Below are 23,449 nucleotides of genomic sequence, written 5' to 3'. Positions count from 1 at the left end.
GAGTTAACCCTTGTTATCCCAGGCCATTGACTTGTTTGGCAGGAACTCCTCCTAGGGACTCCTGAGTGGGTTTCAGAGTCTCCTCCCAGGGGTGCCAAGATACCTGTGCCTCCCATCACACTGACATGGCAATCAATGATGCACTATCTAGACCATGATAAGTACTTGGCTGATTTAAAAAGAAATTCAGGTGGCTTGAGACTTTTACCTTCATGTCCCTAATCATGTGCATTTTGAGATAGGCTGCCAGCTTGTCCCTGTGGTCTTTATTGTACAACCACGATTGCATCTTCTTAGGCAGGGCGTTAAATACAGCATCTGTAGGCCACAGCATGGTGAAGGGTCTGTGAGCAGAGTTGTTAACCAGAGATAGCAGTTCTGCTTCCTGTTCAGAGACACAAGACAACATGGGAACAACAAATACATGCAGTGTCTGCATGAAGGAGCCACATAGCCCAGAACTAGACAGTATTCCTAGAGAATTCAAACCATTTACCCTCAGTAGTTTGCTGTAGATTTTGTAGCCATATGCTTCTGCCACCTCAGTGATGCTTTGCTAGAAAATAAAAATTAAACAAAACCATTACAAAAAGTGAGAGCTTGTTTCACTTACTAGAGTTCCTAATAAATGAGCAAATTCAGTCAATTCTCAGAGCCAAGCGTTTGCATTTGCTGACTCTGAGCAGTGCTATGACAGGCGGCTGTTAATTTCTGCCCTGGAGCAGTGATTTAATATAGGTAAATAGCAATGGGTCTGAGTAACTCATTCTACCCATTTGGGCAGACACTGGGACAGGTCAATATTAACTCCCATAATTCTAGATGAGAGATTCTCCTGGTTCTTAAAAGAATGTCTGCATTTCAAAACCAATTGCCCGGGCATTACCATACACAGGGTGCCATGTCTGAACATCATATGGCCCAGAACACCATCGGTTACTGGAGTGATACATAAAGAGTGTTCCCCCAGCATGATAGCGAATACTAAATGCAGATCCCTGAGTTAGCTGATGGGCAAAGCTGACTGAATCATCCCTGGTGTAACTCCATTAACTTCAGTGGCATTACACTAGGCATGACTTTGGCCCAATATGTGAATTTGGTAACAAAGGGACTGCTCTGCCAACCAATGGCAACATGACTTTTTGACTGCTCCTCTCTGTCATACAGTATGGAGAGCTGGATGTTTAAAACCAGCAATGTAGGATATTAAAGCCCAGTGAAGACTGTCCCAAGTGTGCAAGAGAGGCTTTAGTTAACCGGCTTTGAGTCAGACAGTGTGATCTTTACCTAGTGATGTAAAAAGCAATCTGCGCACACCTCTACCTGTCAGGTTTGTCCTATCACCGGCCTGCATGGATAGATCCTAGCTTCCGCCTCCCCCCCCCAAACACACATCCACATGCACCATGAGCACAGCTGGCTCCACAGTGTAACCTCTTTATGCTTAAACCACCCCATGCGCTACTGATAAATGGAATTCCTAGAGTTCAGTAACCTTGTGCCTAAGAAATTTGTAGCAGTGTTACTCATTCGCTTCACTACCATTCACTCTGGGGTTGGAGAAAACTCTCAGGGTGATGATCATTCATTAAAATGGTATTGTTTCACACATACCTGCGCTAAATGGGAAGAAATATTCTGACTCTGCAAATCAGCTGGGATTAAAATCTTGTCAATGATATGGATCACCCCATTCTTGCCAACAATGTCACTGGTGATGATCGTTGCCTCCTCATTTAGATGCACACTATTCTGCGGAAGAAGGGACACAATACAGTGAATGCAGATTTCCAGTGAGATGTGACCTTCCCCTGTAGCTCATCTGCAGAATGCTCTGGGATCCTTCTAGATGAAAGGTGCTAGCTCTCAGGTATTTTTAGTAAAAGTCATGGACAGGTCATGGGCAATAAACAAAAATTCACATCCTGTGACCTGTCCCTGACTTGTACTAAAAATACCTGTGATTAAATCTGGGGGGGGGGGCGCGCGGCGCTGGGCAGGAGAACCAGGGGCCACCGCTGCCCAGAGCCATGGACTGTGGCTACTCTAGCTGCCCCTGGACCGCTGCTGGGGGCCACTGGAGCAGCGGCTGGTGTGGCTGTCCCAGGGCCCCACCTGAGCAGCTGTTTCCGGGGTCAGCCACACTGGCCCTTGTAGAAGTCACAGAGGTCACGGAAAGTCACGGATTCCATGACAGACACGGACCCCTAATCATGACGGACAACTACCTCTTTCACCACAATCCTTATTCTGTGTCCTGACAAAGCCGTGATGGACTCGTGCGTCTCCAGTTCGCTGGCCAGCAGTTTCCGACAACTCACTATGTGATAGCGAAGCAAATCTTTGATGAGGCTTTTGTTCGTCCATTCACTGAACTGAAGAGAGGAAATTGGAAATATGACAAACTATCATGTCAAGACATTTCTGGAAGTGATTAATTTAGCCAATGACTAAAATGACAGGGAATATGATGAGTTTTTTGCTCTACCAACCCTTAACCATGATTCCTTGCTGAAAGCCAAGTCCCGATCCAATACACGTAAAATGGATCACAGGTAGCTGAATTATGGGGTTATGTTCCAAAGAGGCGCCAAGTGACTTCAGATGATGGGAGTGAGCAGAAAGTTCAAGTCACTGGCTCAAGGAGAAAAAGTAACTTTGGCCTCAAACTGTCAGCATCCAGGATTGGCCACATTCTGAACAGAGTAGGGGGGCCAAACCAAAACCTCAGGCTTACTTTGGGGAGATCCAGATCTGGGTTTTTCACAGGTCTCTTTCCCTGTAATGGACTAGAACCCCCAACGTCTGAACCTCCCTGACCTTTGGGACCATTTGTTTCTGAACTTCGAGGCTTGTGGACAGGGCCCTATGTCCACCCCACTGCAGTGCAGCAGAATGCAAATTAAACAGAAACAAATCAAAACCAACCCAACAAAAAGAACCAGTAAAGGGGTTTATTGAAAGAAATATGAAAACAAATATCATGGGATATTAAATTCCATTTATTTTCCGGTGCCCCAAAATTTTTGCAGGTCTGGAGATATTTGTATTAACAATGCAGAACTGCACAATACCAATTATCAGGGGTTGTGGCAAAGCTGAAGGTTTTGGCACCTGCTGGACATTTTGATTGTCCTCGTTAGGTTTCAGAATTAAAACTCTCGGACACGAAAGGGGATGCAGTTCACCCCCCTCAGAGCTATTGCTCCATGCTGTCTGCAGATTCAAGTAGACATCAGTGCCTCTGTTTATACACAGCTCACGTTTTAAAAGGTTTTCTTGGTTACCACAAAAGCTAGAAAATTAATTAATATTTCAATGAAAACTTATATTCTGGAACACAAAAATGAAGTAAGGGGTGGATTCCTCAGAATTGGGGTCATGTGTAGTTCTAAAGCTAATGGTATTGTGATGCCAGAACAGGAGAGAATCCAGCCTGGCTGGCAAGATGGTTAGTGCACCTCCTAGTTGAGGGTTCTGTTATAGTAAAGGCCACATTACAAGCATGCTATTGGCTTGAATAGGACCAGAGACTGAGGAAGAACCCAACGAGCACCTCAGGATTTGAATACAGTTAAAAAGTTGGGGGTGGTTTTGACCCCTTGAGTCAACTAAATAGAATCTAAGGAAATAGAAGTTTGTCTGAGAGGAAATCACAGCCTGACCACACCGAATAACTGACAAAACTAGGGAGTCAGAGAAGGGGACTAAAAGGAGGGGCTGCTTACCGTTGTACTGTTTTGTATTGAATCCGCATGTGGAACAAAGATGGTGAAAGGCCCCTCTCCACTTAACTCCTTGATTTTGAAGGCCTAAAAGCACAGAGTAAGCACCAGGAACAAAAACAAAGCAAAACAGAAACCAAACACAATTCTCATTAGCCGGAGCTTTTCACGAAAACACCTGGCAATTTTTATACTTTTAGACAATAATTACTGTTTGCCACCAACCAGTAACTGCTTAAAGAACTCGGATGCTGCTTTGCTTCTCAGGAGCTCCTAAAATAAATCAGAACAGCTAACGTTAATGGCGAGTCTCTCTATAAATCTCCTGGGGTTTGATGCAAAGAAAACCTTCCCATCAGCTCGCTAAACTGATCTTGCCACTGACCTCCAGGGTGCTCTCCCTACCCCATACATAGAGACTCAGGTCCTTTGACCACACTAAGCTTGTTTTTCTGGTATTTCCCACCCTTGTTACAGCCAGGGTTTCGATAAGGGTTAGACAACACAGCGGTTAAAATGCTGGTAGACAACCTGCACTGGGACCCACCTGCTGCAACCACCTATCCACAGTAGCAGGGGTGGGAAAGCCTAATGTAGACACCCCCTTCATAGGAGTTAACTCAGGGATTTTACCTGGCCCAGCATTTAGGCCATGTCTCTTCTTGCAGAATTGCGCATGGAGCAGCCACACACATCCACTCTGCGTTAGCCTGTTTGTGCCAGCAGCGTGGATATCTCCAACTACAGCCAGCAAGTGACACACAAGACACGAGCAGGGCACATTGTCCCGTCATAACAACTATAATTAATACTAAGCGTTAACACGGCACACATGTAAAGAGCTCTTCCCCCATAGATCGAATATAGGCACCACTGTTGAAACGGAGAGGTTCAGTGACTTGCCCAAAGTCACACAATGAGTTGGAGCAGAGTTGGGAACAGAACCCAGGCCTCCCTGACATCCAGTCTGGTGACATGCTCCTTGACTGCCTTGAGCCCCTACCCTTCGAACTAGTGATGTTCTCCCAGTTCCACCAGCCCAAAGAACCAGATGTCACTCCTGAAAAACACTCTCTTTATTTGCCCCCTGAACACACTGGTGCTGGAAGTCACCCACCCATGGAACCCCAAGTGCCACTTTCACAGGGACACTTTTCAGAGTGCAGCTGCATTTCACTGCTGTCTTGCTGGGCATGGTTCCTTTTGTTTCAGCTTTCTCCTGGTTAGTAGGGACACCTGGCCAGGATTAAATGCATTTCTAACCTTTCTAGGTCTTTCATACATTTCCCAATCCCTCGGCTGAATTTCCAAATGTTTCCAGGTCACAGGAGTTCAGTATCCTGCTTATTTCCTGGTGTGCTGCTTCAGAAGAGGAAGTATTTCATCCAGACTAGTGCCCATTCAAACACAATCCTAGCTGAATGCACTTTACCTACCTGATACACGCTGCCTCTGCAAGTGAACCCATCTCCAACTTGGCCCCAACCACAGGAGCAGTTTCGAGTCCCAGGTCCAGTGTATTTGCAGAAACCAAATGGACTACAGCCGCCATTATTCTGGCAGGAAAAATAAGAGCATCCCAATTAGTCGCACAGCTAGTGGTCTGAAAGTTTATCTACCAGTTAGCAGTGGAACGCTTACTTCTTCATGCCTGCTCCTGACTCAGGGTAACCTCTGACATTGTGTTTTGCCCCCTAGTGCCATGCACTCCTGTTGAAACTCAATATTTTATTAATCTTTTCCTCAAGTTTTCTTCCACCAAGCTGACAAACACTGCTCTGAGACAGATAACTACACCAGGCCCAACAGAGGAAAAGCCATTCAAATAAGACAGCTCTGAAGGATTTAGTGATGAAGAAAAATAATGGTTTACAGTGGCTTTTCAGCTGAAGTAAAGTAATGAAATAGCATAGCAGATATTTGTTTTAAGCTTTCTACATGGGGCGGCTTAGTCATTGTCATAAACTAAGGGTAGCATAAAATCCCTTCTTACCTGTAAAGGGTTAAGAAGCTCAGATAACGTGGTTGGCATCTGACCAAAAGGACCAATAAGAGAAGAAGATACTTTCAAATCTGTGGGGGAAGGTTTTTGGGTTTGGGTTTCTTTGTTCTCTCAGAGTCAGCAAGGAACAAGGGCAGGGAAAATAGATCTCCCTAAGCCATATCTGAACTAAGAATCTAATATTGCAGAAACAGTAAGTAATAGCAAAGAAATGCGTTAGAGTATCTTTTATTTTAGCTTGTGAATTTTCCCTCTGCTAAGAGGGAGGTTTATCCCTGTTTTTGTAACTTTAAAGTTTTGCCTAGAGGGGAAAATCCTCTGTGGTTGGAATCTTTTTGTTACCCTGTAAAGTTATCTTCCATCCTGATTTTACAGAGGTGATTCTTTTACCTTTTCTTTAATTAAAATTCTTCTTCTAAGAACCTGATTGTTTTTCAGTGTCCTAAAAACCCAGGGGGTTTGATCTGTGCTCACTTTGTAACCAATTGGTTAGGATATTATTCTCAAGCCTCCCCAGGAAAGGAGGTGTAGGGGCTTGGAGGGATATCTTGGAGGAGGTAGGGCTCCAAGTGGCCGTCCCTGAATGTTTGTTTAAATCACTTGGTGGTGGCAGCGATATTAAGGGCAAGGAAGGAATTGGTGCCTTGGAGAAGTTTTTAAGCCAGTAGAAATAAGCCAGTAGAAATAAGCTTAAGGGGTCTTTCATGTGGGTCCCCACATCTGTACCCTAGAGTTTAGAGTGGGGAGGGAACCCTGAGAGTCGTCTAAGAACAAGACTTGGAAGGCCTAGACTGCATGAAACCGCAGCCCTTCTGCTTTCTGAGGTAGATATATGGCGTACCAGAGAGACAAGGTCAGGGAGGTAACATGGAGTACCATACACTTAACTGTGGGTTGAGAGAGACTAGGCTTCTTTCCCAGCCTGCTCTAAAAGCTCAGTCCATATGTTATGTGGAGCCTAAGCTCTCCCCTCCCTTGGGTTTGGTTTTATTAAAAAATACATTAGAAAAGTTCAAATGAAACTTTCTCCTGAGGTTTGGCAGCTCCTAGGATTCCTCTCTCAGGACTTCTCAGCGCACACACTAGATCAGAGGTGGGCAAACTACGGCCCATGGGCCACACCCGGCCCACGGGACCCTCCTGCCCGGCCCCTGAGCTCCTGGCCCAGGAGGCTTGCCCCTGGCCCCTCCCCCACTAATCTCCCTCCCCCGCAGCCTCAGCTCACTCCACCGCTGGCGCAATGCTCTGGGTGGCGGGGCTGCGAGCTTCTGACCCAGTGCTCTGTGCTGCACGGTGGCGGCGGCGTGGCTGGCTCCAGCTGGGTGGTGCAGCTGTAGCACCACCAGCCACTGGTGCTCCAGGAAGCGCAGTGAGGGGGCCGGGAGTGGGGGGGGGTTGGGTAGAGGGCATGGGAGTTTGGGGGTGGGGTGGGCAGGGTCGGGAGGTCAGAGGGCAGGGAAAAGGGGGGTTGAATGGAGGCAGGGATCCCAGGGGGGCAGTCAGGAATGAGAGGAGGGGTTGGATGGGGTGGAGAGGGGGAAGGCAGGGGCCCCAGGAGTGCCGTCAGGGGATTGGGGGGGGTTAGATGGGGGGTGGGGGCTGGGCCACAACCCCCTCCCCTAACCAGCCCTCCATACTCTTTCTGAAACCCAATGCAGCCCTCAGGACAAAAAAAAAAAAAAAAGTTTGCCAGCCCCTGCACTAGATCATGTCTCCCCAGTGCCTTTCTGACTTTCCTTATATGTGGCTGGGTTAATGAGCCACCTGCACAGATAAATGAGCTTTTGTTGAATTAACAGTATTCCACCAGAATCAACACCTGTGTGGAGTGTGTCAGACAAAAACTGCCAGCCTATTATAGAGGATTAGAGCAGAACTAGTTGAACATGAAAGAGGCAAGTTTCTCCACCAATATGTCTCAAACCTGACACAGAGTTCCACCTCCAGGAGCAAGAGGGGAGCTTGCTCTCTCTGGCCTGGTCTACACTACGCGTTTAAACCGGTTTTAGGAGCGTTAAACCAATTTAACGCCACACCCGTCCACACTAAGAGGCCCTTTATAGTGATATAAAGGGCTCTTTAAACCGGTTTCTGTACTCCTCCCTAACGAGAGGAGTAGCGCTAATATCGGTATTACCATATCGGATTAGGGTTAGTGTGGCCGCAAATCGACGGTATTGGCCTCCAGGCGGTATCCCACAGTGCACCACTGAGCGCTCTGGACAGCAATCTGAACTCGGATGCAGTGGCCAGGTAGACAGGAAAAGCCCCGCGAACTTTTGAATATCATTTCCTGTTTGCCCAGCGTGGAGCTCCGATCAGCACGGGTGGCGATGCAGTCCGAAATCAAAATCCAAAAAGAGCTCCAGCATGGACCGTACGGATGTGATCGCTGTATCGGCAGGCAAATCTGTTCTATCAGAGCTCCGTCACAGAAGACGAAATTCCAAAGCATTTTAAAAAAATCTCCAGACAGAGGCCACAGCAGGGACTCAGCACACTGCTGTGTGACAAACGTAACGGAAAGCCAAAGAATCAAATGGACACTCATGGAGGGAGGGAGGGGGGACTGAGGACTCAAGCTATCCCACAGTTCCTGCAGTCTCCGAAAAGCATTTGCATTTTTGGCTGAGCTCCCAATGCCTGTAGTGTCAAACACATTGTCCGCGGTGGTTCAGGGCATAGCTCGTCAATTTACCCCCCTCACCAACCCCCAGAAGTCAAAGGGAAAAAAATCCTCTCGACTCTTAAATGTCACCCTATGTTTACTGAATGCTGCTGATAGACGCGATGCTGCAGCAGTCAACTGCAGCATCCTCGCCCCCCCTCCTTGGTGGCTGATGGTACAATATGGCTGATATCCATCGTCATCATCAGCCTTGTGGCAGATGGTGCAGTACAATAGGACTGGTATCCGTCCTCATCATCAGCCCGTGAGTGCTCCTGGCTGGCCTCCGGTGAGGTCGGCTGGGGGCGCCTGGGTAAAAAACTCCTGATCATTCCCAGTAGATGGTACAGAACGGCTGGTAACCATCTTCATCATAGCAACAGGGGGCTGAGCTCCATCAGCCCCTGCCCTTCATGTGTAAAGAAAAGATTCTGTACTGCCTGGACTATCATAGCAGCGGGATGCTGGGCTCCTCTCCCCCACACTGCTTAATATCCTCCTGTCTGGACTATCATAGCAGCTGGAGGCTGCCTTCCCCTCATTTTATCTCACTAACAAGTCACTGTTTCTTATTCCTGCATTCTTTATTACTTCATCACACAAATGGGGGGACACTGCAACAGTAGCCCAGGAAGGCTGGGGGAGGAGGGAATCAACAGGTGGGGTTGTTGCAGGGGCACCCCCTGTGAATGGCATGCAGCTCATCATTTCTGCGGGATCTGACATGGAGCGGCTGTGCTCTCTGGTTCTCTAGTACACTTGCCCCATATTCTAGGCAGGACTGATTCTATTTTTAGATACCATAAAGGAGGGATTGACTCAGGGAGTCATTCCCATTTTTGTCTTTTGCGCCCCCGGCCGATCTCAGCCAGGGGCACCTATGACAGCAGCAGATGGTACAGCACAGAAGGACTGGTAACCATCATCTCATTGCCAATTTACAATGTCATGGTAAATGGTACAGAACGGCTGATAACCATCTCTGCTATCATGCAAAAGCAAATGAATGCTGCTGTGTAGCGCTGCTGAATCGCCTCTGTCAGCGGCATCTAGTACACATACGGTGACAGTGACAAAAGGCAAAACAGGCTCCGTGGTTGCCATGCTAATGGCGTCTGCCAGGGCAATCCAGGGAAAAAGGACGCGAAATGATTGTCTGCCGTTGCTTTCCCAGAGGAAGGAGTGACTGACGACATTTACCCAGAACCACCCGCGACAATGATTTTTGCCCCATCAGGCACTGGGATCTCAACCCAGAATTCCAAGGGGCGGGGGAGACTGCGGGAACTATGGGATAGCTATGGAATAGCTACCCACAGTGCAACGCTCCAGAAATCGATGCTAGCCTCGGACCGTGGACGCACACCACTAAATTAATGTGCTTAGTGTGGCCGAGTGCACTCGATTTTATACAATCTGTTTTACTAAACCGGTTTATGTAAAATCGGAATAATCCCGTAGTGTAGATGTACCCTCTGTTGAGGCTGCCAATAAGAGTGCTAGTTTCCTGCAAGTTGCGATGCTGTTTGTTTTACTCTTGACCGTGGAAACTTACATGCACTAGAAATTGGATCAACATTAACAACCCATTCCACTGGCCAAGAAGCTTGTCTAGTAAAAAGGAAGCAATGAATCAGAGAAGTGCAGTAGGGCATTAGTGTGCATATTATATGCATAACATGACAAGTTAGCTCATTCTGAACTGCTGCATGCTGGATAACTTTTGAATAACTCTGCCTATTAATGGTTTGCATGAAGGGAAGCTTAAGGGTTTAGTCCTTTGACAGTAGTAAGAAGAAAATGCAGACAAACCTCACTGCAAAGATTGATGGGGACACATTGTTGCACACCATCTCCGCTGTAGCCAGGAAGACAGTTACAAGCAACCTGTGGAAGGAAAAACAACGCTATTTTGTAGAGCTAAAAACAATATTGAAAACGTACAGTAGTCAAGCAGAACAAAGGGGTAAGAGAGAGAGCGAGTATATTTCACCTAATAGTTTAAGGGTGCACTCTGTTCATTCATTATTAAGTAATCAGGACCTGGTTATTAATCACCTAAGAAAATTCCCCGGCCTTTGGCCAACAGACTTTATATAGGCCAATATGCAGTTAACAGCTCTCAGACAGGGAGCCCCCTCTAGTTATCAGTTAGTTACAAGTAGATTCTTCTATATGAAAGAGAAGAAATGCAAAATTTTAGTAAAAAATATTCACCAGGGAAAGATTACCAATAACCCCAACGAACTCATCTGAGAAAAGCGTTTGCTTACCAGATTTGGGCCTGTTTTAGTGCACTCTGCATAGCTGTGGCAATTCCCATTGCGCTCTAGACAGCCATCGATTTCTGCATCAAGAGAGTAGATCCGTGTTAACACAGCAGAAACCCAGAGTGGGAGGTGACCAGTGAGTGAAAAACATGACAGAGGAATAGCAAACAGAGCTCCCTCCAGCTGGAGATACAGTCGCACAGAGGCAAATCATCACACCAGTAACCATGAGAGTTTAGTGATGGGGAAACCACAAAAAGTTCCATTCATCACATCCTCTTGGTCTTGAAAATGTGGTTTAGAGCATATGGTGGGGAACAAGGAACTCCTGAGTTCTAATCCAAGGTTTGACTTCGACTTGGCACGTGGCTTGTCTGTGTGTCTCAGTCTCCCCTACTATAAAATAGAGCAATAATCCTTACGAGTCTGTAAAGTGGTATCAAGTTGTGCAGTGATATAAGTGCTGACTAGCAGCATTAACATCTTCCCCAGTTTTAACCAACACTAGACTTGCTTTTATAACTTTCTCACAAATTGTGATGCTCCTAAAGATATGTGGCCCTTTGGTATTAGGGTCTGGCCCACCATATCAGCATGATTTCACCTCCTTGCAAAGTATTGCAGTTAAAACGTAGATCAGAGCACTCACGCACCCTGGCACAGAGTCCCATCTCCAGCATAGCCTTCCTTACAAGTGCAGGTCTTCTCTCCAGCAGACACATTAGTACATGTTGCATATATGGAGCAACCACCGTTATCAGTCGCACATGGATTTATTTCTGTGACCAAAAAACAAAGGAAAAGATTTAGTGGGATACATATGGAGTATGGTATATCCAAGCCCAATGGATTGACATTGCAAAGATGCAATTAATGAACTTCATGCAATTTTCCTCAGGCTCAGAGAAAGAAGATACTGCTTTTAAGAGCTGAAGCTTTATTTCTGGGGTTTAAAGTGTCTTAATTCCAGAAAGACCTTGTTGTAACAAAAAATATTACACCATTTTCAATCAAAGATTGTTTTTGATGAAGCTAAAGCTCCTTTGTAGACATAGATGACTAATAAAGATGCTACTGAGGCTGATGCTGAAGGTGAGCTATCAAATTAATTGGTATAAGAATTTGATTAGCTAAAAACTGATTGCTCTGAAGTACTTGCTGTGTGAATAGCTACAAACTATGCCAGAAAAAAAAGCAGCACGCCTGATTAAAATAAAGCTTTTTGGTCTGTACAACGACTCTGGTGAGATCAATACCAAAGGCGAGCTATTACATTCACTAGCACTATAACTTGATTAGCTTGGAATTTATTGGTTAAAGTGCCTAGTCTTTGCATAATTACAAATTATGCCAGAAAAAGCAATGTGATTCTGTTAGAAAATTGTACTTTAAATCGTTTTGTTTTTTATATCTAGCAGATTTCAACCCCATGGTGTCTTGAGTTGCGTTTGGTTTTTTGGGGAGGGTGGCAGGGGTGGGGAAGGGGGGAGAAGGTTAATAAATGTGTTTGTCCTAGAGAGTCTTGTTTCAATAGTATTTATTGAGCAAGGCAGCATTTTCATGAAATTGTCAAATAGACTAAAATTCTAGACACTCTAAGAAGGTAATCCTATGGAACTGACCTGATCCATCACTGCAATCTGTTGAGTGTCTGGAACTATTTGGAACTATTCTGGAAATAATTCAGCCAATTCACATGCCATTCCCTTTATCCACCTGAGCAACAGGAATGGTTCCCTTTCCGGTCTAGACACGTCAAAAGGGTTGCATTAAGGTCCTGGAAACCCTCTGTACAGAAGTCAATAGGAGGTTCTGCACTTTGAGGCATCAGGGTTTTTGTGATCCTGCCCTGGGTAACGTTTTAGCATGCATTCAACCTTGCAATGCTTTCGCAAACTAAAACCAGAATCTTAAGCTATGAAAGCAAGCAACCTTTGTGATCACTCATTTGTGTAGCCTGTGCTAGCACTCGAGCACACTTGGAAACACTGCATGTATGTTGGAAATACCTGAGCAATATGTTCCATTCCCAGTGTATCCAGCAGAGCAGGAGCAAATAGGCAGGGAATCCACAGAGCCATTAATGCAACTGAAACGACCAAGAGAGCGAACAATGACATTCTCGCCTTAACCTTATACCTAGTGATAGACTTCAGTATTACACAATGCTAAACATAGCTACTATGGCAGCTAGATACTATGCTAAGAGGTAAGTTGGACAGAATATTGTTGAGATGAGTTCCTGTCTGCATCCTGTAAAACTTGCCCATATCGGTATTGCCCTGGCCTCTTCTTTTGTCATTCAGTGTTGAATGAATTCTAAAACAATATGCATTTCCTCACCTTTTGGGGGCGAAGCCAGACTTTAAGGCACCTGCTCCCCTACATGGTGTAAACTTTGCTTGTGCCAATCAGAAACGAACACAAACAGGTTTTGGGCTCCGCCCCCTATGACACTTCTATGATGTCATAGTTGGTACTTTAGGCCTGCCTGCCATGTGCAGGCAGGGAAAGGAGAAAGAAAAACGAATCCTGTGTATCCTGTGTACACCCGTAACCGAGCCTGATCACCTCGAAGCCTCTCTCTCAGCTCACGTGTTTCAAACAGAGTTTCTACGTTTGCCGGTCGTTATGCGTTGGTTCGTGTTTGTAAGTATCAGTTATTACTAAATGCTGCAACTTTGTTCATAAATATTGTTAGTAGATATTTAGTCATTGTGTGTTTTAAGTTTCATTAACTCTATTAGCTAATCATACGCTGCTCCCTTACCCCTTGTAATTATCCCCAATAAAACTTTAAATTGATTAATTTTAGTTGTGCGTGTGTCTGCAGTTTGCATCGTGGCCCATACTCTCCTTGCATCCCTTACCAATATAGTCTATTGCCACGTGCAGCCTGGTAAATAACAGGCCTGCATTTTCTTTCGCCCCTGTGTGTACGTGGCAATCCACAAATATGAGAAACAAAATCAAGCAGTTAAGCTTTTCTTTACAATGCCCAAAACTGATCCAAACCCTTCATGCACAGGATAACAGCTGCAAGGGACAGTTATCAAGAAGAGAGCACTATGCTTAGTGCATGAAGCACACTGGGCTTGTGAACACCATTCTGTACATCTGTAGACGCTGGAGCTGCATTAAAGAAGGTTGCCCTATTCCATTACAGTACTTCAGATATAGAATGAAAATATAAGGGACTGAATAGCTCAGCTAACTGGCGATAGGCTATGGAGCCCTTTCTCTCCAAGTCACTGTTTTTAACCTGGCCCAGGTCAGCAGGGACAAAAGGTCGTTACTATCGGATGTCTTTCTGGTGCATATGTGAAGTGAGTTGGCTTTAGCCCTGTTCCTAGCAAGCCAGTGAGTCTCCATCTCAAAAACACTGCTTTAATAGGCACTGCTTAACCTGACTATCAGCAGAGAGGCCAAGGACTGACCGAGCATGCAGACTGGGAGACCTTTTCACTCCAAGTCACTGGAGAGGCTCCTCAATGGGACAGTGGGTTGCCAGTGGGGGAAGCTGGCATTGCTGCTGTCTTACCTGGGCCTGTTCAGTCTAGCACCTGTCACCTGTACTTAAAGGTTCACTGAATATGTACAACACCCCCATTCCCCAACCCTAAAAGTGTCTTCTAGTTAATACTGTTAGATCTACTGTGACAAAGCTCTGTCCTTGTCTCTAGAGGTAACACGTTTCCTGGTGGATTTCGCTAGCCTCAGAGGCTCACTGTGACCCTCCATGTAGCCCTTCTCTCTCTAGAGTCAAGGGTCACAGTCTACTGAGCCATTTTCAACATAAGCCAATGAGGGAGGTGAGGAGAAGCTACCCTCCCTTGCACAGTCTTTATTGTCTCCCGGTCTCAGTGATTAATTGCGGGGGGGAAAAGGGGGAGCCCAGGCCCACCCTCTATCCTGGGCTCCAGCCCAGGGACCCTAATAGTATCAGCTATGGTAGCTGACTTTTTAGAAACAGGATACGTACAATTCCCTGGCCCACTTCCCCACAGCAGCCCCGACTTCCTCAAGATCCACTTCACCCTTACCTCAGGGCCTCCTCCTTTGTGCCTGAGATGGTTTGTACCGCTCAGTCTCTCCAACAGCATGACTTCTTCCTACAGCTCCTGACACACACCCACCTGATTCATTGGGAGGCTTTTAACTAGTTTCAACCAGCTCCTGATTGGCTTCAGGTGTCCCAATCAACCTAGGTGTCCTCCCTGCCTTCTGGAAAGACCTTAATTGGCCCCAGGTGTCTTAATTGACCTGGAGCAGCTGCCATTTGCTTATCCTGGTAACAGGGATTTGTTTCACCTGTGGCTAATATATCTGTCTCCCATTACTTTACTATAGCCATCTGGCCTTGCCCCATCACACTACTTAATGTTAGGACGAATTGCCACATTTTAACATTGTGAGTTTTCCAGTAACCAGCCAGATCTTGCTCAGAGCTCAGCAGAGTGCCAGCATTTTTCAGTTCTTAATTTCAACCCGCCTGCTTGTCTCATTTCTAGAAGGGGGATGTAATTTGAAATTAATGTGCCTGCAAATGAAGCATGATTCAACTTAGGAGCAAGTCTACTTCTGTCTCCACACCACAGATTGTGCTTGGAAAGGGTTCATACGCATACACATACACACTCCTCCAGAGAAACAATAGGGGCTTTAAATGCAAGATGTGTTCAAAGGGTGGAATAAATAATTACGTAGGTGCTTACTTAATATATAGTGTTCAGTTTCCCACACCAACCTTCCATGTTTTTACAAACACAAAGTCAAGTCCGTGTAAAACAGATACAAACACACTGTTTTATGTCCTTGGCACCACAGTTGTACTTACTTGGCCATCAGGTGGCAAGCGTTGTTACACAAATCAATCCCACTTCCTGCAAGAGAAAACATGAACACAGCTTCACTTTCCAGTCTACTAACAGCTCCACCATTTCAGCTGTCTAGGATAAAAAACTTAAAATGGACTTGGTGTTTGGTCAGATGTATTGACTGGACACCAAAAGTCAGGTTACTGTGGGGTGGGGAGAGGTGCAGCCCCCTGCTCCGCTTCGGCTGCCCCCTACCTGCAGGCAGGTCCTTGTCAGGCTGCAGCAGCTCCCATCCCAGCCCCAGAGCAGAGGGAGCCCAGATGGGGGGTGGGGATGGAGGTGGAGACAATCCAGCAAGTAACAGGGGTAAGGGAGATAAGAGCAAGCGATGAGGGCGTGGCTTTAGGGGAAGAGGTGGAGCAGGGGCGGGGTGTCCCATTTCCAGCAATCAGAAAGGGGTCAACCCTATCATCACATGGTGCCAAACGGGGGAGGGGGAAATCAATCAAAAACTACCAATCAGGGTCACTGAAATATTTAGCTGCATCACAAACTAACAAAAGCCAGCCATGCTCAGCAGTCACCCTGCCTCTGTGAAAAGAATCTTACACTGCACATGCCTCCCTCAGTCACTTACTTCTTTCACAGGTGATGCCCTCCCAACCTTGGAAACATTTGCAGCTCCCATCTCCATGCAAGCCATCATTACAGATTCCATTTCTGCAAGTACACACTGTGGAGAAACACCATGCCATTGTCAAACCAGCTAGCTCTAATGAGCAAAGAGAAGTCTGGTACTTTGTAAATCAATACATTGCTACATGCGAGAGATGAAGTTTTAGTTTCTTTAAGAAAAATATTAAGGGAAAGTTAGTGCTTGTGTGAGCAGTGCCAGATTAAAAGGTCTGGGAATGGAAGTTCTCTAGTACTGTATCCACAACACAGATACAGTTCAGGCAGTGGCAATGCAAGTGTCCCACAAACTGCCCTACAAAACATGGAGGAGCTCATTCTTCCCTGTGTGAGTTCAATGGCAGTTCCAAAAGCAACTATGAATTCACCTGATTTACAATCGGCTCCGTATCTGCCCACTTCACACATCTCACAGGCTGTGCCGTGGAAGCCTTCATGACAGCGACACTCCCCGCTGCCAGTAATGCCATCCTGGCACACTCCGTTCCCGGAACACGAGCTGCCTGGCTTCCCTGGGCATATCTCACACATATGTCCATAGTAACCTGGACAGCAGATAGAGACCTTTGAGAAAGGACACAATAGGCTGGAGTAAGGCATCTCAAAGGATAGAAAATGTTACATTATCAAAATCATCCCTCTTTGGCCCAGGTACAGTATTTACGTAGCTACTATATTCATTTTATCATTTGATAATTGCTGATTATGATGACATACTAACAGCAAATATACTGTTAGACTTGTCTCATATGTCCACGTTAATTGACAGTAGCTGCTAAGTTTATTAAAAACTGTGGTGAGTTGAAAATAGCATATCTGTTAACCCTGCTTTGACACACAAATAAAACAGTTTAGTTTTTTGCTCTGAAATTCCATTTCAACACCTTTCACCTGGTTCTACAAGAAGCACTACAGGCAAGAAAATCAAGAGAGACTCTAGTTACTATTTAGCAATGTGATATTAAAGGAATTATATAAATAAAAATAAAATATACCCTCTATATAAGAATGTGAGTATATTACCTATAATACAAACATACACACAGAATAACTAGATGACATTTCATTAATTATAAAGAAGGGGTTAGAATTGTGAAATTTAAAAACCAGATTACAGAAAAGATGGGTGCTAGTTTGTACTAGTTTCAGAACTTGGTTATAATGGCATAAATCTGAAGAAATTATTTCAATTAATATAACTGAGATCAGAATTTGGCACTTTATGAGGCTGACAAATTAAAACGAGGGGGAACAAATTTAAGACCAGCAAACACACAGTGCTGCTGGAGGTTAGAAAAAATGTTTTTAGAGAGAATTAGTAATAGAGTAGAATGCAAGTCAATAATGGAAGCAGTAACCAGGAATTTATCCAAAAGCAAAGCTATACTGTCACTCAGAAGAAAACAATCTGTGTTGGACATATATTGAAAGGTGCATAGACCCTATTGGAGTATGGACACTTTCCAGTTGAAAATACTGTTATGCTAGAAGGTGTTAATGGCTGCTATCAAGCAGGTCTTTGGATCTATAGACAATCACAGATCTGGTTAAAGGTGATGAGTGTGCTAAACTAACAGGAAGGAGCAACTAAATACCCCTTGCTAAAGTGATAGATGGAAACAATAAGAGTCTACTGCCCAAGGCCCTGGGCATGATGGCTAACCCTGAACAGGACCAACCCATGTATCTTGATGGAGTTTCCCTGGAACTGGCTGCAAATGCAGGGGCTAGAGGACTGTTTGGGGAATTGTGTGTATTAGGGCTAGTCTACATTGGCAACACTAAAGCGCTGCCATGGCAGCGCTTTAACGTGGCTTGTGTAGTCACGGCAGAGTGCTGGGAGAGAGGTCTCCCAGCGCTCTAAAAAAACCCACCTCCAGGAGGGGAATAGCTACTAGCGCTGGTGCACTGTCTACACTTGTGCTTTACAGCACTGAAACTTGATGCACTCGGGGTATGTTTTTTCACACCCCTGAGTAAGAAAGTCGCAGCGCTGTAAAGTGCCAGTGTAGACAAGCCCTTAGACAGAGAAAGTCAGCAGAAAAGGAGAGAAGTAGTCGTGAGTAGTCATTAATGATCTGGAGGATGGTGTGGACTGCACTCTCAGCAAGTTTGCAGATGACACTAAACTTGGAGGAGTGGTAGATATGCTGGAGGGTAGGGATAGGATACAGAGGGACCTAGATAAATAAGAGGACTGGGCCAAAAGAAACCTGAAGAGGTTCAACAAGGACAAGTGTAGAGTCCTGCACTTAGAACGGAAGAATCCCATTCACTGTTACAGATTAGGGACCGAATGGCTAGGCAGCAGTTCTGCAGAAAAGGACCTAAGGCTTACAGTGGACGAGAAGCTGGATATGAGTTGACAGTGTGCCCTTGTTGCCAATAAGGCTAACGGCATTTTGGGTTGTATAAGTAGGAGCATTGCCAGCAGATTGAGGGACGTGATCATTCCCCTCTATTCGACATTGGTGAGGCCTCATCTGGAGTACTAGGTCCAGTTTTGGGCCCCACACTACAAGAAGGATGTGGAAAAATTGGAAAGAGTCCAGTGGAGGGTAACAAAAATGATTAGGGGGCTGGAGCACATGACTTATGAGGAGAGGCTGAGGGCACTGGGATTGTTTAGTCTGTAGAAGAGAAGAATGAAGGGGGATTTGATAGCTGCTTTCAACTACCTGAAAGGGGGTTCCAAAGAGGATGGATCTAGACTGTTCTCAGTGGTACCTGATGACAGAACAAGGAGTAATGATCTCAAGTTGCAGTGGGGGAGGTTTAGGTTGGATATTAGGAAAAACTTTTTCACTCAGAGTGGTGAAGCACTGGAATGGGTTAACTTAGGGAGGTGGTGGAATCTCCTTCCTTAGAGGTTTTTAAGGTCAGGCTTGACAAAGCCCTGACTGGGATGATTTAGTTGGGAATTGGTCCTGCTTTGAGCAGGGGGTTGGACTAGATGACTTCCTGAGGTCTCTTCCAACCCTGATAGTCTATGATTCTATCCCCTGGCTGCCGTGGACAAGCCCCTCCTGGACCATCCCCTCCTGGCTGTGCTAGGTCCCAGTAGCCTCCCGCCATGGTGAAGGGAGGTTGCAAACACCTTGCACTGCCCACAATCCCTCCATTCCCAGATGGTTCAGAGCCCTATACAAAAGCCTGCACTAGATGCTGGTGTGAATTTGGACACATGCACATACATCCGGTGAACAGACATGCACAGACCAGCAATTACTGACATTTTTCTAAGATGTTTGTCACTGAAATCTGTCTCCTCACCTCCACCCCTCAAAAACAGAATATTTTTGAAAAATCATTTAAATTACTTTGACATTTTTCTGTATACAAATTTTCAATTTTCAACAAATGAAAAAAAAAGCACCTATTGGTTGTTCCAGGGATTTTTTTTATTTTGTTTTCATTTTTTGTATTGTCAGTTTCAGTTGGTCAGCTTAGTCACACAATTAAGTTTGCAAAAAAATTACGCAGTAGAGAACAAACTGTTATGGGCTGGTTGAAATCTTGTTATGGGTTGAGTTAAAACCCCATTGAGACTGGTAGGTGGGAACTCCTCCTTCAGTTAACATAACTGTAAACCTAAGTCTCACCTAAGACAAAAGGTGTATGTGAACCCACACAGGAGCTTTTCCTGAGTATTGCTCTGGGAATGTGTTTAAGGGAGGAAAAAGGGACAAGAACAGACAGAGGGAGAGAGCCCGAGCCTGGTGGCTGATCCTGAAAGAACCTGGGAAGAGGTTTTTGAGTCAGGATGCAGGCGAAGGGAGTTCTTTTGGTGCTGTGAGCAAGAGAAGCTGTTATTTCCTGCTATTTGATTCCATTTGCATTCAGACACACAGGGCTTTTATATAAACAAAACTGCATCAAAGAAAATATCAGACTCTTTCAACTTCTACTCCCAACTGGAATGTCCACAGGGCCCCAATCTTTGACTAGCCTCTCAGGTCCAAAGGGGTAATTTTAATACATGAACATTTGGAAAACTGTTACAAAAATACCTGATGGAACAAAAACTCTGCCAAATGTACCAAAATCTCTGCAACTTTGTTTTTTTCAGGACCCGCCCCCAGACCCCTATTTGAATGAAAATGCCATATGATTTGTCTTTCACAATCATCTGAAAATTATTGTCAATGTACATTAAAATCTGAACTTACTAAAGAAACTTTAACACAGGTGAAATAACAACCAACTTTTTTTGACTGTCCAGACTTATAGAAACAGTGTGGCATCTTCCCTTCTCCTGGAGTTTTCTGCAGATAAAATTTAAAAAAAAATTATAACCCAGCAGCCCATCAAAGGAGGATATATGAGAGCAAGCCCATTCACTGGTGAAAAAGAAAAACAACACTATTTATCCTGTCTGTAAGAATGGCAATAAGAACTCAACAATGCCAGAGCTGAGAGAAAACCAGTATACCAGGCCCTGATGTGTAGGAACTCCAGATGACTAAAATCCTCAGTTTTATTCTCCATAAAACCAATACATCTGCCTGTAAAAGAGAAAGTGCCTGGCATGCTTTTTGGTATGTAATGAATTAGATAAACCAACAGTGCCAGACATCACCACTGTGTAATGCAGTACTGCTGCCAGCAGGAAGAACATGATTATTTTTCAAACATTTGTCATCCTTTGAAAAACAAAGTGGCGAGTCAGAGAGGCAAGTGAACCTACCTGTGTGATCCTCACTAACAGTTTAGTCTGGAAAAACTGGTTTTCCCTAGCAACAGTGTTGGAAAAACAAGAGATCTGAGGCTAAATCCTACTCACTGATACTTGTGTGAGATGGCCATTGAAGTCAATGGAATGTTCCACTGGGTTAAACAGACCAGAATTTGGGCCCAGGTAATACTTTGTCCTGTGCTGCTGTTCAGAGGGCCAGCACAAGGAATATTCACCACTTAAGCTCTCAAAATAAGATTGAAATGAGACTTAGTAGTGCCTAAGCACTGTGCTAGCCCCTCTGCACAACTGTATATTCCATCCCCACGTGCCATGAATACAGGGCTGGTTATACTGAAACACATTCTCTTACCATAACCCTCTCCTGGCACACACTGTGTATGAAAGCCCAGAACACCAGAATCTGTCCCCCTCCCCAAAGACGTCAGGCAAGGTCTCAATGTGTACCCTACAAGTGGAGGACACAGTTTAAATGGTTGCACTGGGATTGCTTCAGACTAAGTCACTGGGAAGGGAAGACATTGCAGGGTGGATATGTGGATATAAAAGTGGAGAAATTGTTCTGCTCGGAGCCATTAAGATAAATGTATTCTTTTCGGTGCATCAGCCCCGCTCCTCCATCCCCAAACTCCGCCTCCCTCTCCCATATCCCTCCATCCAACCAATGTAGGCAATAATCTCACACTCACCACCAGCCTCAACTTGGCCACTGGCCTTTCCCCCTTCACAGAGGTGCTCTGGGCTCTTCTCTGACTCCACGGCCACTACGTATTCAGGGTTTAATCATTGCAGCATCTGATCTGAGCTACGGATGTGGCTATCCCCCCGTCTGCTCACATGAGGGGTTGGGAATGTCCCAGAGCTCCCTCTTCTACTGGCACAGGGCCTCTCAGCAACCAGCCTAAATAAAGTAGCTGGCAGAGACCCAAGGATCAACGAACTCCCTAAAAGGCAGATGGGAACACAGTGATGGATTAAGACCATGTTCAATGGGTTCCCCACTCTAGACTGCATGTTCTAAAGAGATCCTTCAATTCAAGCACAGCGTGGATAATGGCTCCATGAGAAGGTTCAGGGTGCCATATTCTCCAGCTGGAACAGCCCACATTTGCCCTCAATCCATCAGTTGTTACGCATGAACAATGAGGACAGGAAACACCTCTTTTTTTTCTTTAATAAATACAAGGGAAGAATGAGCAAATAGTGGGTTGGCCTCTTGCTTGCCATCACCTACCTCCACAACTCTCACCGCTGAAAACAAAACTGCTTTCCCTGAACCACATGCAAGGGTGTGAAGCAAATCAGAAACTTACTGTCAGGACTGATCCGGAAGGACACTTGATTCCCCTGTCACACTTAGCGCATCTCGACTAGGGGACAAGAAACAGGAGAAGTCACACACAGTCCCTTTTAAAATGTCCCACTCAAATACTAGTTTTAAAGTGTTCCACAAATCATCATATAGAGAGAGGACAATGGATCGAGATGTTAAATTCACTGGCTCAAAACAATGAACTGAGCAAATAATGATTCAGGTAGCGAAATCCTGGCTATTATGGGTTTGGTTCATGCAATGTCTTATTTTTAACATGGAACTGTGAACACAAAAACACTGCTGCCAGAACATAACATGAAACAAATCCTCCTCCTTAGCACGGCCATGGATATGCAATGTAATTTCTCAGCTATAGCAATGTAGGGAGCTACATCTGTGGCAGTTTACTGAACTACACCTAAAAGTACAGGGACCGATTCTAAGAGATGCTGAGCCCCCACAACTCCCCAGTGCCTCAGATTGCAGGTGGCTCAACAGTGTCAGTGTCAGGCCCATAAGAAGTATCTGCTCTGTACAGAGGTATAGTTGAGATTAGCTGGTTCAGGCCATCATGATGTGATCAAGTTAAGAAGACTTTAAATCAGAGCTCTCTGATGCTGTGATTATCTTTATGTAAAGCTAATTACCTTCTGAATCACTGTGGTATTGGCAGTGCAACGATTTTTCTGAATCTGTAGAACCCCAGAAACCCCAATCAACATCCCGTTCTTGGTTTCGAAAAATTTACCGTCTAAGTGGATGTTGTTTACAAATGTCTGCAAAGAGAAGAAAAGAATCTGGTTAACAATCAGAAAGCTAGGATGCCACCATGATAACAACAGGGATAGCTCAGTGGTTTGAGCATTGGCCTGCTAAACCCAGGGTTGTGAGTTCAATCCTTGAGGAGGCCACTTAGGGATTTGGGGCAAAAATTGGTCCTGCTAGTGAAGGCAGCGGGCTGGACTCGAGGACCTTTCAAGGTCCCTTCCAGTTCTAGGACATTGGTATATCTCCAATTATTACATTACAACAGAACCACCATATAACTAACAAGGGCCTTTCGTCCTACAGCATCCAGCTGCTTTCAAACTGTATATTTTGCTCATCTACCACTGGGATGGTTGCCTCAGCTATTCTACACACACAAACTTCTCTAGTAAAAATTACAGTGGATTTTTTTTTAAGGTAGGCAGAATATAATTACCCAAGATACAAATGAAACAGAACACTGGTGTCAACTGCACTAACTCTTATAAAGAG

At 45.1% G+C, this 23,449-nt stretch overlaps 1 protein-coding gene and 1 long non-coding RNA gene across 4 annotated transcripts in view; one reads left to right on the top strand and one right to left on the bottom strand.

Moving 5' to 3' along the window:
- STAB1 (stabilin 1) overlaps nucleotides 1–23,449 on the bottom strand; it is a 106,843-nt gene that overhangs the window by 22,449 nt on the left and 60,945 nt on the right. For all 3 annotated transcript variants that reach the window (XR_005582999.1, XM_039482225.1, XM_039482226.1), the window contains 17 exons: nucleotides 22,837–22,965; nucleotides 22,188–22,244; nucleotides 20,348–20,443; nucleotides 16,547–16,742; nucleotides 16,123–16,218; nucleotides 15,506–15,551; nucleotides 12,678–12,757; nucleotides 11,322–11,447; nucleotides 10,672–10,745; nucleotides 10,211–10,285; nucleotides 5,165–5,284; nucleotides 3,954–4,001; nucleotides 3,732–3,815; nucleotides 2,232–2,378; nucleotides 1,618–1,755; nucleotides 497–556; nucleotides 209–385 (listed from right to left, as the gene is read on the bottom strand). Coding sequence is in view for 2 of the 3 variants with exons in the window: in XM_039482225.1 (XP_039338159.1) it covers nucleotides 209–385; nucleotides 497–556; nucleotides 1,618–1,755; nucleotides 2,232–2,378; nucleotides 3,732–3,815; nucleotides 3,954–4,001; nucleotides 5,165–5,284; nucleotides 10,211–10,285; nucleotides 10,672–10,745; nucleotides 11,322–11,447; nucleotides 12,678–12,757; nucleotides 15,506–15,551; nucleotides 16,123–16,218; nucleotides 16,547–16,742; nucleotides 20,348–20,443; nucleotides 22,188–22,244; nucleotides 22,837–22,965 (1,749 nt within the window). In the remaining variant the exon portion in view is untranslated. The remainder of the gene's footprint in view (nucleotides 1–208; nucleotides 386–496; nucleotides 557–1,617; nucleotides 1,756–2,231; nucleotides 2,379–3,731; nucleotides 3,816–3,953; nucleotides 4,002–5,164; nucleotides 5,285–10,210; nucleotides 10,286–10,671; nucleotides 10,746–11,321; nucleotides 11,448–12,677; nucleotides 12,758–15,505; nucleotides 15,552–16,122; nucleotides 16,219–16,546; nucleotides 16,743–20,347; nucleotides 20,444–22,187; nucleotides 22,245–22,836; nucleotides 22,966–23,449) is intronic.
- On the top strand, nucleotides 13,263–13,828 carry LOC120369211. Its single transcript, XR_005583000.1, has 2 exons — nucleotides 13,263–13,317; nucleotides 13,697–13,828. It is a non-coding gene; the product is annotated as an uncharacterized LOC120369211 (long non-coding RNA).

The sequence above is a fragment of the Mauremys reevesii genome, linkage group 7 (assembly GCF_016161935.1).
Source record: "Mauremys reevesii isolate NIE-2019 linkage group 7, ASM1616193v1, whole genome shotgun sequence".
Taxonomy (NCBI): domain Eukaryota; kingdom Metazoa; phylum Chordata; order Testudines; family Geoemydidae; genus Mauremys; species Mauremys reevesii.
Note: the sequence above shows the minus strand (reverse complement) of the source record. Positions and strands in the feature narration are given on the sequence as shown.